The sequence below is a fragment of the Ranitomeya imitator genome, chromosome 3, assembly GCF_032444005.1.
Source record: "Ranitomeya imitator isolate aRanImi1 chromosome 3, aRanImi1.pri, whole genome shotgun sequence".
Lineage (NCBI taxonomy): Eukaryota > Metazoa > Chordata > Amphibia > Anura > Dendrobatidae > Ranitomeya > Ranitomeya imitator.
The window spans coordinates 522,009,648-522,024,675 of record NC_091284.1 but is presented as its reverse complement, the minus strand read 5'-3'; the positions used below and the strand labels follow the sequence as shown (position 1 = coordinate 522,024,675).

Sequence of the window (15,028 nt, the reverse complement as noted above, 5' to 3'; positions counted from 1 at the left end):
TTCATAAAAGTAGTGCCTGTAAGTTTACTTACAGTATTTGTCTTTTTTTTTCTCTAGTGCATACCTAAAGTCAAAGAGTTATACTACACTTTTACCAAAACTGTGCACCATAGTCACATTATTATTATTGTAAAGAACTGGACACATGGATTTTAAGACTTCTCATTTCCTGCAAAAAAAGAGTTAAATACTATATAAAAATTCTTGCGCTCCACCGATTCTGACTCTTTTTTCTGTTTTGGGTTGCATTGCTCCATCGCAGAGATATTCAGATTTGCTTTTGGAGCGCAGTATGTGAAATCCCTGATTGTAGTGCAACTGGACAATTCTTCAGAGCTTTCTATGGGTTGTGTGCTGTCAGTCACAACTCTGCAGCTGATCTAACAGTCTCGGGTGCTGCCAAATTGTGATTGGCAGCATTTGGGAGGGGTCGAGTCTTCCCCATAGAAGATTCTTAAAAAAACATCTACTTAGACTGCAAGCAGATATTGTATGTCATATATTGCACTGAATAGTATAGGCACGTACATCTTATCAATGCCTTTTGTGATCCATTTGGATGAGCCCTAAGACTTATTTTCCCCATGTTGAGACGCAAAAGATTCTGTACAGGCAGTGAATTGTTGGTAAAATCTGCATGTGTAACATCTTCTTGAACTAAATGTTTGGCCCAGATAAAGTAAAAAAAACCTTATACTTACCTACCGTGCCGGGACCATTTCAGCACTCGCGGTCCCTGGGCTCCTATGCAGTTGTTGTGACCCGTGAGCACGGTGTCCAATCAGCGCCAGCTTCACTCTCTCTGGCTTCGTACAGATTGAACATGTGGATCAAGTCCGCGCTGCAGCTGATCTTCTTCATGTTCAATCGATACAAAGGCTGACTATACCGCCAGCGCTGATTGGGCGCCGGGCACCACATGTCAGAACACTGCACGAGAGGTCTGGCACCGCGAGTCCTGACTCCGCTGAAATGACACCAGCACGGGAGGAAAGTATTGTTTTTTTTATTCAGGAGACAAGGGGAGGCGATGACGTGGCTCATAAATTAACGAAAAACAGATTTCTTAGAAAAGATATCTTGCAAAATGTTTTTATGTGCTGTTGTAACAATGATTTATGGAAAACGGCAGTGAAGAAAGATCTTTTTGATGGGCTACTAAACAAAAAATGGATCGCTTTTGGAGACATGTAGTGGGTACCAAATATAGCAGTATTTTCCACTATAGTCCACAGATATGTATTTCATTAATTGCCTCTTTCAGTTATAGAAAATACATGATTTGTACTGTTTTATTTTTATTATATCTGAGATACTTTCTTTCCGAAAAATAATTTTGGGTGATTCCGAAAACAGTTTACCTGTATACTACACAGCGGCGCACCCACTATATATATTCTGCAGGTTGGCTGCAAGCCTAGTCATGCTGCAATGCCTTCCCCAGAACTTCATTCTGTTTTCTCATAAACGTGAACATCAATGTATAATATGTATTCTTCTCCTTCCATTGACAGAACCATTGTGCCCTGGAAAGTCTTCAGACAGTGCCTTCATGAAGTTCATCAGATCACATCTGGCTTAGAAGCAATGGCTCTTAAGTCCACCATTGACTTGACGTGCAATGATTACATATCTGTATTTGAGTTTGATATTTTTACAAGACTGTTTCAGGTAAGTTTAGATGATGGTTAAGAATACTTGGTAGTTTGTATTTTCTTAACGCATCTGTCCATATATACAGTGTCTGTCTGTGTGTGTATGTGTGTGTGTATGTATATATATATATATATATATATATATATATATATATATATACAGTACAGACCAAAAGTTTGGACACACCTTCTCATTTCAAGATTTTTCTGTATTTTCATGACTATGAAAACTGTAAATTCACACTGTAGGCATCAAAACTATGAATTAACACATGTGGAATTATGTACTTAACAAAAAAGTGTGAAACAACTGAAAATATGTCTTATATTCTAGGTTCTTCAATGTAGCCACACTCTTGGCATTCTCTTGATGAGCTTGAAGAGGTAGTCACCGGAAATGGTCTTCCAACAATCTTGAAGGAGTTCCCAGAGATGCTTAGCACTTGTTGACCCTTTTGCCTTCACTCTGAGGTCCAGCTCACCCCAAATCAAACCATCTCAATTGGGTTCAGGTCTGGTGACTGTGGAGGCCAGGTCATCTGGCGTAGCACCCCATCACCACCTTCTTGGTCAAAAAGCCCTTACACAGCCTGGAGGTGTGTTTGGGCTCATTGGTACAACTTAAATAATGGTACAACTTAACGCAAACCGGATGGACTAGCATGCCGCTGCAAGATGCTGTGGTAGCCATGCTGGTTCAGTATGCCTTCAATTTTGAATAAATCCCCAACAGTGTCACCAGCAAAGCACCATCACACCTCCTCCTCCATGCTTCACGGTGGGAGTGAAGGCAAAAGGGCCAACAAGTGCTAAGCATCTCTGGGAACTCCTTCAAGATTGTTGTAAGATCATTCCCGGTGACTACCTCTTGAAGCTCATCAAGAGAATGCCAAGGGTGTGCAAAGCAGTCATCAAAGCAAAAGGTGGCTACTTTGAAGTACCTAGAATATAAGACATAATTTCAGTTGTTTCACACTTTTTTGTTAAGTATATAATTCCACATGTGTTAATTCATAGTTTTGATGCCTTCAGTGTGAATGTACAGTTTTCATAGTCATGAAAATACAGAAAAATCTTTAAATGAGAAGGTGTGTCCAAACATTTGGTCTGTACTGTATGTTTGTATATATGTATGTGTGTGTGTATATGTATGTGTGTCAGTCTATCTATCAATCTATCTAGATCAGAAAAGTAAAAGGAACACTAAAACACCACATGCTAGATATCACTGAATGAAATATTTCAGTTGCAAATCTTTATATCTTTATTCAATACATAGTGGGATGCATTGAGAACAATAAAACATAAAAATGATCAATGTAAATCAAAATTAATATTTCATGGATGTCTGGAGTTGATACTCAAAATCAAAGTGGAAAATCAAATTACAGTCTGATCCAACTTCAGTGGAAATGCCTCCAGACAAGGATATGATGCTCAGTAGTGTGTGTGGCCTCCACGTGCCTGTATGACTTCCCTACAATGTCTGGGCTTGCGAGGCTTCTCCTGAGGGATCTCCTCATTATTCAACTCCTGGACAGTCTGTGGTGCATCGTGGCATCGGTGGATGTGTCTGCTCAAACTGTCAGGAACGGACTATGAGGGCCAGACATCCACAATTGGGTGTTGTGCTTACAGCCCATCACCATGCAAGGAGATTGGAATTTGCCAGAGAACATCAAGATTGGCAGATTTGACATTGATCTCATCAGTGAAGAGCACAGGCCACCAGGTTTACGCTGAGCACATGTGACAGATGTGACAGAGTCTGGAGACACCGTGGAGAACCTTCTGCTGCCTGCAATATCCTCCAGCATAACCGGTTTGACAGTGCATCAGTAATGGTGTGGGGAGGCATCTCGGTGGAGTGCTGCACAGCCGTCCCTGCTAGCCAGAGGTACCCCGACTGCTACTCGGTACTGCAATGAGATCCTCATACTTATTGTGAGACCAGATGCAGTGGGCCCTGGGTTCCTTTTGATGCATGACAATACTCTGCCTCATGTGGCTGAAGTGTGTCACCAGTTCCGGCATGATGAAGGCTTTGATGCTATGGACTGGCATGCCCATTCCCCAGACCTGAATACAATCGAGCACATCTGGGAAATCGTGGCTCGTTACATCCACCAATGCCACGATGCAACACAGACTGTCCAGGAGTTGACTGATGAGGAGATTCCTCAGGAGAAGACTCGCATGCCCAGGCATTGTAGGGAAGTCATACATGCACGTGGAGGCCACAAACACTAGTGAGCATCATTTCCTTGTCTTGAGGTATTTCCACTGAACTCTGATCCAAGTCTGTAATTTGATTTTACACTTTGATTTTGAGTATCATTCCAAATCCAGACCTCCATAGGATATTCATTTTGTTTTACATTGATCATTTTTTTTGTTTTATTGTTCTCAACGCATTCCACTATGTATTGAATAAAGATTTTAGTGTTCCCTTCATTTTTTTTGAGCAGTTTGTATATATTTATATATATTATGTCTTAAAGCAGCATATGAATTTTGCTGGTAATGCTCAGAGAGCAATGACTTCCCTACCGCTGCTCTTCTCTGTATCTAAATATTCTTGTGCTTTTTATAAGACAAGTTTCAAGTAATCAATGTAAATCCGGAGATTGGTCACCGTGCTTGTGCTGTAACTAGTGTTGAGCATTCCGATACCGCAAGTATCGGGTATCGGCCGATATTTGCGGTATCGGAATACCGATACCGAGATCCGATATTTTTGTGATATCGGGTATCGGTATCGAATCAATAGGGATGTGGAAAATAAAGAATTAAAATAAAAAATATTGATATGCTCACCTCTCCGGCGGCCCCTGGACTTCACGCTGCTATCCGGGAGGCTTCTTTGTTTAAAAAGCGCGCCTTTCGGACCGGTGAATGACGTCCCGGCTTCTGATTGGTCGCGTGCCGCCCATGTGACCGGCACGCGACCAATCAGAGGCCGCGACGTCATTCGCAGGTCCTCAATTCCTATAATTAGCAGTTTTGTGAATGAGAATGACGTCGCGGCTTCTGATTGGCCGCGTGCCGCCCATGTGACCGGCACGCGGCCAATCAGAAGCCGCGACGTCATTCTCATTCACAAAACTGCTAATTATAGGAATTGAGGACCTGCGAATGACGTCGCGGCCTCTGATTGGTCGCGTGCCGGTCACATGGGCGGCACGCGACCAATCAGAAGCCGGGACGTCATTCACAGGTCCAAAAGGCGCGCTTTTTAAACAAAGAAGCCTCCCGGTTAGCAGTGTGAAGTCCAGGGGCCGCCGGAGAGGTGAGCATATCAATATTTTTTATTTTAATTCTTTATTTTCCACATCCCTATGGATCCCAGGGCCTGAAGGAGAGTTTCCACTCCTTCAGACCCTGGGAACCATGAGAATACCTTCCGATACTTGATGTCCCATTGACTTGTATTGGTATCGGATATCGGTATCGGCGATATCCGATATTTTTCGGGTATCGGCCGATACTATCCGATACCGATACTTTCAAGTATCGGACGGTATCGCTCAACACTAGCTGTAACTGTTACAATCTAAAAGTTTTCATATATTACTGGTGTTGCATTGTGTTATTGACTGGTAGGGGTCTGGGTCCGAGTTCAGCTCATGCATGATCTGTGCACAAAAAGCCGTGTTCGAGCTCAATGGCAAGTCTACGGGTGTGTATATTTAATGTCATAGTGCTGTACAGATCCATAGATTTACTGTTGAGCCCATACACCATGCGTGCAGCTCATGTAGGAGCTATATGCACTTCACAGTAGTGTTTTGACTGATTACTGGAGGTCTCAAGACCCGGATTGCCACCGATCACCACTTCTTAGAGACTGTAATATTTAAAAAAAATTTAAATGAACGTTTACACTCTAAATTAGTTTTCTGGTTTACAAAATCTGTTCTCAGATCTTCTCTATTAGGTCATTTTACGCTAAAGCGTGTTTTTTTTTCTTTTTTCTTTCACTGCCAGAGTAGTATCACCAATGCATGTCCCCTGTGTGTAATATATGTCCAAGCCTCCGTCTTCATCTGTTCTTGGCACTGCTCTGGTCCTGTTCTGCAGGTTGTGACCTGTCGGGTCGATCACTCCAGTATTTGCTGGGCGGAGAGGAAATCACAACTCAATGTAAGTCTATGAGGCCAGAAGGAGGCTCCCATAGACTTACATTGAAGTCTTGTGATTTGTAAGTATATTACTAGGGGTAGGGAACTGACATTAGTGATACCACTCCTGTACTGAAGAAAGAAAAAAGGGAATGAAGCTTTAATAGAGAGGGGTGTGGGTCCTGATTTTCGATTTTTGATTACAGTATTTAGCTAGTGGCTACAAAGAGAGTCTTACAGTGTCCAGCACAGGGGAGGCATACATTTTTCTGTGCAATAAATCTTTGAGACACCTTGGACTTTATATGCATGAATAGCTATTAGGTTAGGGTCCACTTCTGAAACTCCAACCTATTCAGATAAGAGTTTTGCAAGAAAAAAAAATGTTTGTAGCTAAAGGTCTGACCCAAACAAAGCTGAGACATGCAGAACCACCTAAGGCTACTTTCACACTAGCGTTTTCTGCAATCCGTCACAATGCGTCGTTTTGCAGAAAACACGCATCCTGCAAAAGTGCTTGCAGGATGCGTTTTTTCCCCCATAGACTTGTATTGACGACGCATTTGCGACGGATTGCCACACGTCGCATCCGTCGAGCGACGTATGCGTTGTGCTTTAGCGGACCGTCGGGAGAAAAAAACTCTACATGTAACGTTTTTTTGCTCCTGACGGACCGCTTTTTCCGACCGCGCATGCGCGGCCGGAACTCCGCCCCCACCTCCCCGCACCTTACAATGGGGCAGCGGATGCGCCGGAGAAATGCATCCGCTGCCTCCATTGTGCAATGCGTTAAACGCTGGCGTCGGAATCTCTCCCCGACGCATTGCGACGGGGAGATTCCGACGCTAGTGTGAAAGAAGCCTAAGACAAAAGTTTAAGAGGTGACTTCTGCCGATGTCTACATGTCTTCACCAAAACAAAATGCACCAAGAATCATGATGGTGAAAAAAGTCCTGAATAAGTGCCAGGGAACATGGCATGTGCAGGAGTTTATAGTCACACGCTCTACCCTTCCCTCCAATTCACAGAACAATGAATTATTAGAAACAGGCGTAATATTATGAAGACAAGCTAGGCCTTTTATGCTAATTAGCCTCATCAAGCGTTATGACATTTACATGTGACCTTGGCAATGAAAGTGTTGGAGTGGTACTCTGGTGACAATGTCTGCACTCATACAGACCCATAGTGTCAGTCACACCGTGCACCTATAATGCTGTTCGCACCGCCGCTGCACACACAGACGGACCTATAAGTATTGATTTGGGTTGGGGGCTGCAAAGACTGACACGACAGACCGCAGATGATGCATTCCTGGTCTAGAGGACCTGCACTAATGAATGTATTCTTCCTCATGTCCTGGCCTTGCCGAGGAGTAATAGAAGAACTGACCGCTTATTCACTTCAAACTTTCAACTGATAGGATTCCCTGTGATCAATTATATCTTTGTACAGACCTGAAGAAAAAGGAATTGTACAGCAGCGACTTCCTCTTAAATACGGCGTTAAAGAGGAGCCTTCAAATTGCTGCTTTGCTATTTGTCATCTTTGAGTTTGACAGGAGCAGAATAACAGGAGAGAGTTAGTAATATTGAAACCTATGGACAGATATAGGGAAGTGGCCTGTGGTTTCCATTATATTAGCATTTATTGCATCCCAATTGCTACACACTTCCTTTGCCAGCATAATCTTTCAGAGGTCGCCCTTAGCTTTACTGTCTGAGATGTCTGCATCTATGCTATGTAATACTACACTATTATTTAACTTCTTAAAATATATAGAGCATTTCACTTTCCCTTAATGCTCATAGCCATCAGCTTAAAAAAAAACGTTCTGATAATGGTATAGAAAAGTAAGACGAGTGTCAGGCAAGTGTCATGCAATTTTCTTGCACGTACAATGCGATTTTTATCCCCTAGCATCCGAATTCAATCCAATTTTAACATGAGCTTTTACATAGAGGAATTCTCTGTGTCATTTACAGTTTTCAAAGGATATATACACTGCTCAAAAAAATAAAGGGAACACTTAAGCAACAGAATATAACTCCAAGTAAATCAAACTTCTGTGAAATCAAACTGTCCACTTAGGAAGCAACAGGCTTGACGATCAATTTCACAGGCTGTTGTGCAAATGGAATAGACAACAGATGGAAATTATTGGCAATTATCAAGACACACTCAATAAAGGAGTGGTTCTGCAGGTGGGGACCACAGACTACATCTCAGTACCAATGCTTTCTCGCTGATGTTTTGGTCACTTTTGAATGTTGGTTGTGCTTTCACACTCTTGGTAGCATGAGACGGACTCTACAACCCACACAAGTGGCTCAGGTAGTGCAGCTCATCCAGGATGGCACATCAATGCGAGCTGTTGCAAGAAGGTTTGCTGTGTCTTGTCAGCATAGTGTCAAGAAGCTGGAGGCGCTACCAGGAGACAGGCCAGTACACCAGGAGACGTGGAGGGGGCAACAACCCAGCAGCTGGACCTCCGCCTTTGTGCAAGGAGGAACAGGAGAAGCACAGCCAGAGCCCTGTAAAATGACCTCCAGCAGGCCACAAATGTGCATGTGTCTGCACAAACGGTTAGAAAACGACTCCATGAGGATGGTCTAAGTGCCCGATGTCCACAAATGGGGGTTGTGCTCACAGAACACCAGGATTGGCAAATTCGCCACTGGCACCCTGTGCTCTTCACAGATGAAAGCAGGTTCACACTGAGCACATGTGACAGATATGACGGAGTCTGGAGACGCCGTGGAGAGCGATCTGCTGCCTGCAACATCCTTCAGCATGACCAGTTTGGTAGTGAGTCAGTAATGGTGTGGGGTGGCATTTCTTTGGAGGGTCGCACAGCCCTCCATGTGCTCGCCAGAGGTAGCCTGACTGCCATTAAGTACCGAGATGAGATCCTCAGACCCCTTGTGAGACCATATGCTGGTGCGGTTGGCCCTGGGTTCCTCCTAATGCAGGACAATGCCAGACTTCATGTGGCTGGAGTGTGTCAGCAGTTCCTGTAAGATGAAGGCCTTGGAGCTTTGGACTGGTCCGCCCGTTCCCCAGACCTGAATCTGATTGAGCACATCTGGGACATCATGTCTCACTCTATCCACCAACGTCACGTTGCACCACAGATTGTCCAGGAGTTGGCGGATGCTTTAGTCCATGTCAGGGAGGAGATCCCTCAGGAGACCATCTGCCGCCTCATCAGGAGCATGCCCATGCGTTTTACAGTAAGGAGGTTATACAAGCACGTGGAGGCCACTCACAATACTGAGCATCTTTTCCTTGTCATGAGGCATTTCCACTGAAATTGGATCAGCCTGTAATTTTATTTTTCCACTTTGATTTTGAGTATCATTCCAAATTCAGACATCCATGGGATATTCATTTTGATTTACATTGATAATTGTTATGTTTTATTGTTCTGAACACATTCCACTATTAAATGAAGAAAAATTTGCAACTGGAATATTTCATTCAGAGATATCTAGGATATGGTGTTTTAGTGTTCCCCTTATTTTTTTGAGCAGTGTGTATGTGTGCATGTGTGTGTATGTGTGTGTGTGTATGTATATATACACACACACAACACAATGTGTGTGTGTGTGTATATATATATATATATATACACACACACAACAGATGGAGGGGCGATCCAAAAGTAATGATAATCAATACTAAACACAATGAATATAGTCAAAAAATAAATTTATTTTTCTACGTAGTCTCCTAACAAGTCTATACATTTAGTCCATCTCTTTTCTAAACTTAGAATTCCCTTCGAAAAAAATTCTTGATCTTGACCCTCTCTTCGATCTGCCAATACAACTTCTTCAACTTTTTCCACGTTTTCTTCATTGAGGGACGTGGATGGGCGTCCTTCACGATGGTTATTTTCCGTCGATGTTCTTCCCAGCTTAAATTCCTTGGCCCAGCGTGCAACTGTGGAATATGGAGGAGAAGAGTCCCCCAATGTTTCCACCAAGTCGCTGTGTATGTCTTTGGTAGTCATTTTTTTTCAAGCAGAGGTATTTGATGACAGCTCTGAGCTCGTTTTTTTCAATTTTGATGTTCACTCCTCGGCAGTTCATATTCAAATGAATGTAGCTCCCGGGAATCGTGGTCTATTTAAGTAAATTTTTTTTCCTGGACTAGTGGGTACCTAAGAGAGAAGAAAACATTTTAATTTCTGTGTGCAATAGAAATAACCGATTATCATTACTTTTGGATCGCCCCTCGTATATATATATATATATATATATATATATATATATATATATATATATATATATATATATATATATATATATATACAGTGGGGCAAAAAAGTATTTAGTCAGTCAGCAATAGTGCAAGTTCCACCACTTAAAAAGATGAGAAGCATCTGTAATTTACATCATAGGTAGACCTCAACTATGGGAGACAAACTGAGAAAAAAAAATCCAGAAAATCACATTGTCTGTTTTTTTAACAATTTATTTGCATATTATGGTGGAAAATAAGTATTTGGTCAGAAACAAAATTTCATCTCAATACTTTGTAATATATCCTTTGTTGGCAATGACAGAGGTCAAACGTTTTCTGTAAGTCTTCACAAGGTTGCCACACACTGTTGTTGGTATGTTGGCCCATTCCTCCATGCAGATCTCCTCTAGAGCAGTGATGTTTTTGGCTTTTCGCTTGGCAACACGGACTTTCAACTCCCTCCAAAGGTTTTCTATAGGGTTGAGATCTGGAGACTGGCTAGGCCACTCCAGGACCTTGAAATGCTTCTTACGAAGACACTCCTTCGTTGCCCTGGCGGTGTGCTTTGGATCATTGTCATGTTGAAAGACCCAGCCATGTTTCATCTTCAATGCCCTTGCTGATGGAAGGAGGTTTGCACTCAAAATCTCACAATACATGGCCCCATTCATTCTTTCATGTACCCGGATCAGTCATCCTGGCCCCTTTGCAGAGAAATAGCCCCAAAGCATGATGTTTCCACCACCATGCTTTACAGTAGGTATGGTGTTTGATGGATGCAACTCAGTATTCTTTTTCCTCCAAACACGACAAGTTGTGTTTCTACCAAACAGTTCCAGTTTGGTTTCATCAGACCATAGGACATTCTCCCAAAACTCCTCTGGATCATCCAAATGCTCTCTAGCAAACTTCAGACGGGCCCGGACATGTACTGGCTTAAGCAGTGGGACACGTCTGGCACTGCAGGATCTGAGTCCATGGTGGCGTAGTGTGTTACTTATGGTAGGCCTTGTTACATTGGTCCCAGCTCTCTGCAGTTCATTCACTAGGTCCCCCCGCCTGGTTCTGGGATTTTTGCTCACCGTTCTTGTGATCATTCTGACCCCACGGGGTGGGATTTTGCGTGGAGCCCCAGATCGAGGGAGATTATCAGTGGTCTTGTATGTCTTCCATTTTCTAATTATTGCTCCCACTGTTGATTTCTTCACTCCAAGCTGGTTGGCTATTGCAGATTCAGTCTTCCCAGCCTGGTGCAGGGCTACAATTTTGTTTCTGGTGTCCTTTGACAGCTCTTTGGTCTTCACCATAGTGGAGTTTGGAGTCAGACTGTTTGAGGGTGTGCACAGGTGTCTTTTTATACTGATAACAAGTTTAAACAGGTGCCATTACTACAGGTAATGAGTGGAGGAAAGAGGAGACTCTTAAAGAAGAAGTTACAGGTCTGTGAGAGCCAGAAATCTTGATTGTTTGTTTCTGACCAAATACTTATTTTCCACCATAATATGCAAATAAATTGTTAAAAAAACAGACAATGTGATTTTCTGGATTTTTTTTTCTCAGTTTGTCTCCCATTGTTGAGGTCTACCTATGATGTAAATTACAGACGCCTCTCATCTTTTTAAGTGGTGGAACTTGCACTATTGCTGGCTGACTAAATACTTTTTTGCCCCACTGTATATATATACTAGCTGAAGAGCCCGGCGTTGCCTGGGCATAGTAAATATCTGTGGTTAGTTATAGCACGTCACTTCTCTTATTTTCCCATCACTCCTCTCATTTTCCCAATCACATCTTTAATTTTCCCCCTCACATCTCTCATTTTCTCCCTCACACCTCTCATTTTCTCCCTTACTCCTCATTCCCGCCTAACACTTGTCATTTCGACCTCACATCTGTCATTTTCCGATCACTACACTATTTTCCCTCACTCCTCTCATTTTGCACTCACACCTTTTCATTTTCACCTCACACCTCTCATTTTCACCTCAGTATATACATGTTTGTCATCTCCCTTATATATAGTATACACTTGTATGTCATCTCCTGTATATAGTATATACCTGTATGTCATCTCCCCTGTATATAGTATATACCTGCTGTGTGTCATCTCCCCTGTATATAGTATATACCTGTATGTCATCTCCTCCTATATATAGTAAATACCTGTATGTCATCTCCTCCTATATATAGTATATACCTGTATGTCATCTCCTTCTATATATAGTATATACCTGTATGTCATCTCCTCCTGTATATAGTATATACCTGTGTGTCATCTCCCCTGTATATAGTATATATCTGTGTGTCATCTCCTCCTGTATATAGTATATACCTGTAGGTAATCTGCTCCTGTATATAGTATATATCTGTGTGTCATCTCCCCTGTATATAGTATATACCTGTGTGATCTCCTGTATTAGACCTCGTTAACACGTTATTTGCTCAGTATTTTTACCTCAGTATTTGTAAGATAAATTGGCAGCCTGATAAATCCCCAGCCAACAGGAAGCCCTCCCTCTGGCAGTATATATTAGCTCACACATACACATAATAGACAGGTCATGTGACTGACAGCTGCTGTATTTCCTATATGGTACATTTGTTGCTCTTGTAGTTTGTCTGCTTATAAATCAGATTTTTATTTTTGAAGGCTAATACCAGACTTGTGTGTGTTTTAGGGCGAGTTTCGTCTGTCAAGTTGTGTGTGTTGAGTTGTGTGTGGCGACATGCATGTAGCGACTTTTGTGAGATGAGTTTTGTGTGGCAACATGCGTGTAGCAACTTTTTGTGTGTCGAGTTGCATGTGACAGGTTAGTCTAGCAAGTTGTGTGCAGCAGGTTTTGCGCATGGCGAGTTTTGCACATGGTGAGTTTTATGTCTGGTGCCTTTTGAGTATGTGCAAGTTTTGTGTGAGGCAACTTTTGCATGTGTTGCAAATTTTGTGCATGTGGCAATTTTTCCGCGTGTGCAAGTTTTGCGTGTGGCGAGTTTTCCATGAGGTGAGTTTTGCACTCGTGGCGAGTTTTGCGTGAGCCTAGTTTTTGCATGTGGCGAGTTTTGCGCGTGGTGAGTTTTGAGCGGCGACTTTTGTGTTTCGACTTTTATGTGGCGAGGTTGGTGTATGTGTGGTGAAATGTGTGCTGAGGGTGGTATATGTGTTCAAGCACGTGGTAGTGTGTGGCGCATTTTGTGTGTGTGTTCATATCCCCATGTGTGGTGAGTATCTCATGTCGGGGCCCCACCTTAGCAACTGATCGGTATATACTCTTTGGCGCCATCGCTCTCATTCTTTAATTCCCCCTTGTTCACATCTGGCAGCTGTCAATTTGCCTCCAACACTTTTCCTTTCACTTTTCCCCATTATGTAGATAGGGGAAAAATAGTTTGGTGAATTGGAAAGCGCGGGGTTAAAATTACACCTCACAACGTAGCCTATGACGCTCTCGGGGTCCAGACGTGTGACTGTGCAAAATTTTGTGGCTGTAGCTTCGACGCCTCCAACACTTTTCCTTTCACCTTTTTCCCCATTATGTAGATAGGGGCAAAATTGTTTGGTGAATTGGAAAGCGCGGGATTAAAATTTCACCTCACAACGTAGCCTATGACGCTCTCAGGGTCCAGACGTGTGACTGTGCAAAATTTTGTGGCTGTAGCTGCGACGCCTCCAACACTTTTCATTTCACTTTTTCCCCATTATGTAGATAGGGGCAAAATTGTTTGGTGAATTGGAAAGCGCGGGGTTAAAATTTCACCTCACAACGTAGCCTATGACGCTCTCGGGGTCCAGACGTGTGACTGTGCAAAATTTTGTGGCTGTAGCTTCGATGCCTCCAACACTTTTTCTTTCACCTTTTTCCCCATTATGTAGATAGGGGCAAAATTGTTTGGTGAATTGGAAAGCGCGGGGTTAAAATTTCACCTCACAACATAGCCTATGACGCTCTCAGGGTCCAGACGTGTGACTGTGCAAAATTTTGTGGCTGTAGCTGCGACTCCTCCAACACTTTTCATTTCACTTTTTCCCCATTATGTAGATAGGGGCAAAATTGTTTGGTAATTTGGAAAGCGCGGGGTTAAAATTTCACCTCACAACGTAGCCTATGACGCTCTCAGGGTCCAGACGTGTGACTGTGCAAAATTTTGTTTCTGTAGCTGCGACGCCTCCAACACTTTTCCTTTCACTTTTTTCCCCATTATGTAGATAGGGGCAAAATTGTTTGGTGAATTGGAACGCGCGGGGTTAAAATTTCACCTCACAACGTAGCCTATGACGCTCTCGGGGTCCAGACGTGTGACTGTGCAAAATTTTGTGGCTGTAGCTGCGACGGTGCAGATGCCAATCCCGGACATACACACACACACACACACACACATACACACACACACACACATACACACATTCAGCTTTATATAGTAGATATATATATATATATATATATATCTATATAGAGATATATATATATCTAAATATATAATTGTCTAAGGGTTTTTCCGTCTGTCTGTCTTTCTGTCTGTCTGTCTGTCTGTCTTTCTGTCTGTCTGTCCTAGAAATCCCGCGTCTCTGATTGGTCGAGGCCGCCAGGCCTTGACCAATCAGAGACCGGCACAGCATCGACGTAGAAATCCCGCATCTCTGATTGGTCGAGGCCGCCAGGCTTTGACCAATCAGAGACTGGCACAGCATCGACGTAGAAATCCCGCGTCTCTGATTGGTCGAGGCCGCCAGGCCTCGACCAATCAACAACGGGCACAGCGACGATGATGTCATAAAGGACGTAGACATCTCACGTTTCTGATTCAGCGACGGGCACAGTATCGACGTAGATGTCATAATGGTTGCCATGGCGACGATAATGTCATAAAGGTTGCCTCGACCAATCAGCGACGGGCACAGTCTGCCGCGAATTCTGGAATCATCATTGTCCATATACTACGTGGACATGCATATTCTAGAATACCCGATGTGTTAGAATCGGGCCACAATCTAGTATATATATATATATA

The 15,028-nt window shown here is 42.9% G+C and overlaps 1 protein-coding gene across 1 annotated transcript in view; it reads left to right on the top strand.

The window, feature by feature from the left end:
* Positions 1 to 15,028, top strand: part of CBLB (Cbl proto-oncogene B) — a 242,320-nt gene that overhangs the window by 113,021 nt on the left and 114,271 nt on the right. Inside the window, exon 4 of the mRNA XM_069757756.1 lies at positions 1,515 to 1,671. Coding sequence (XP_069613857.1) covers positions 1,515 to 1,671 — 157 coding nt within the window. The remainder of the gene's footprint in view (positions 1 to 1,514; positions 1,672 to 15,028) is intronic.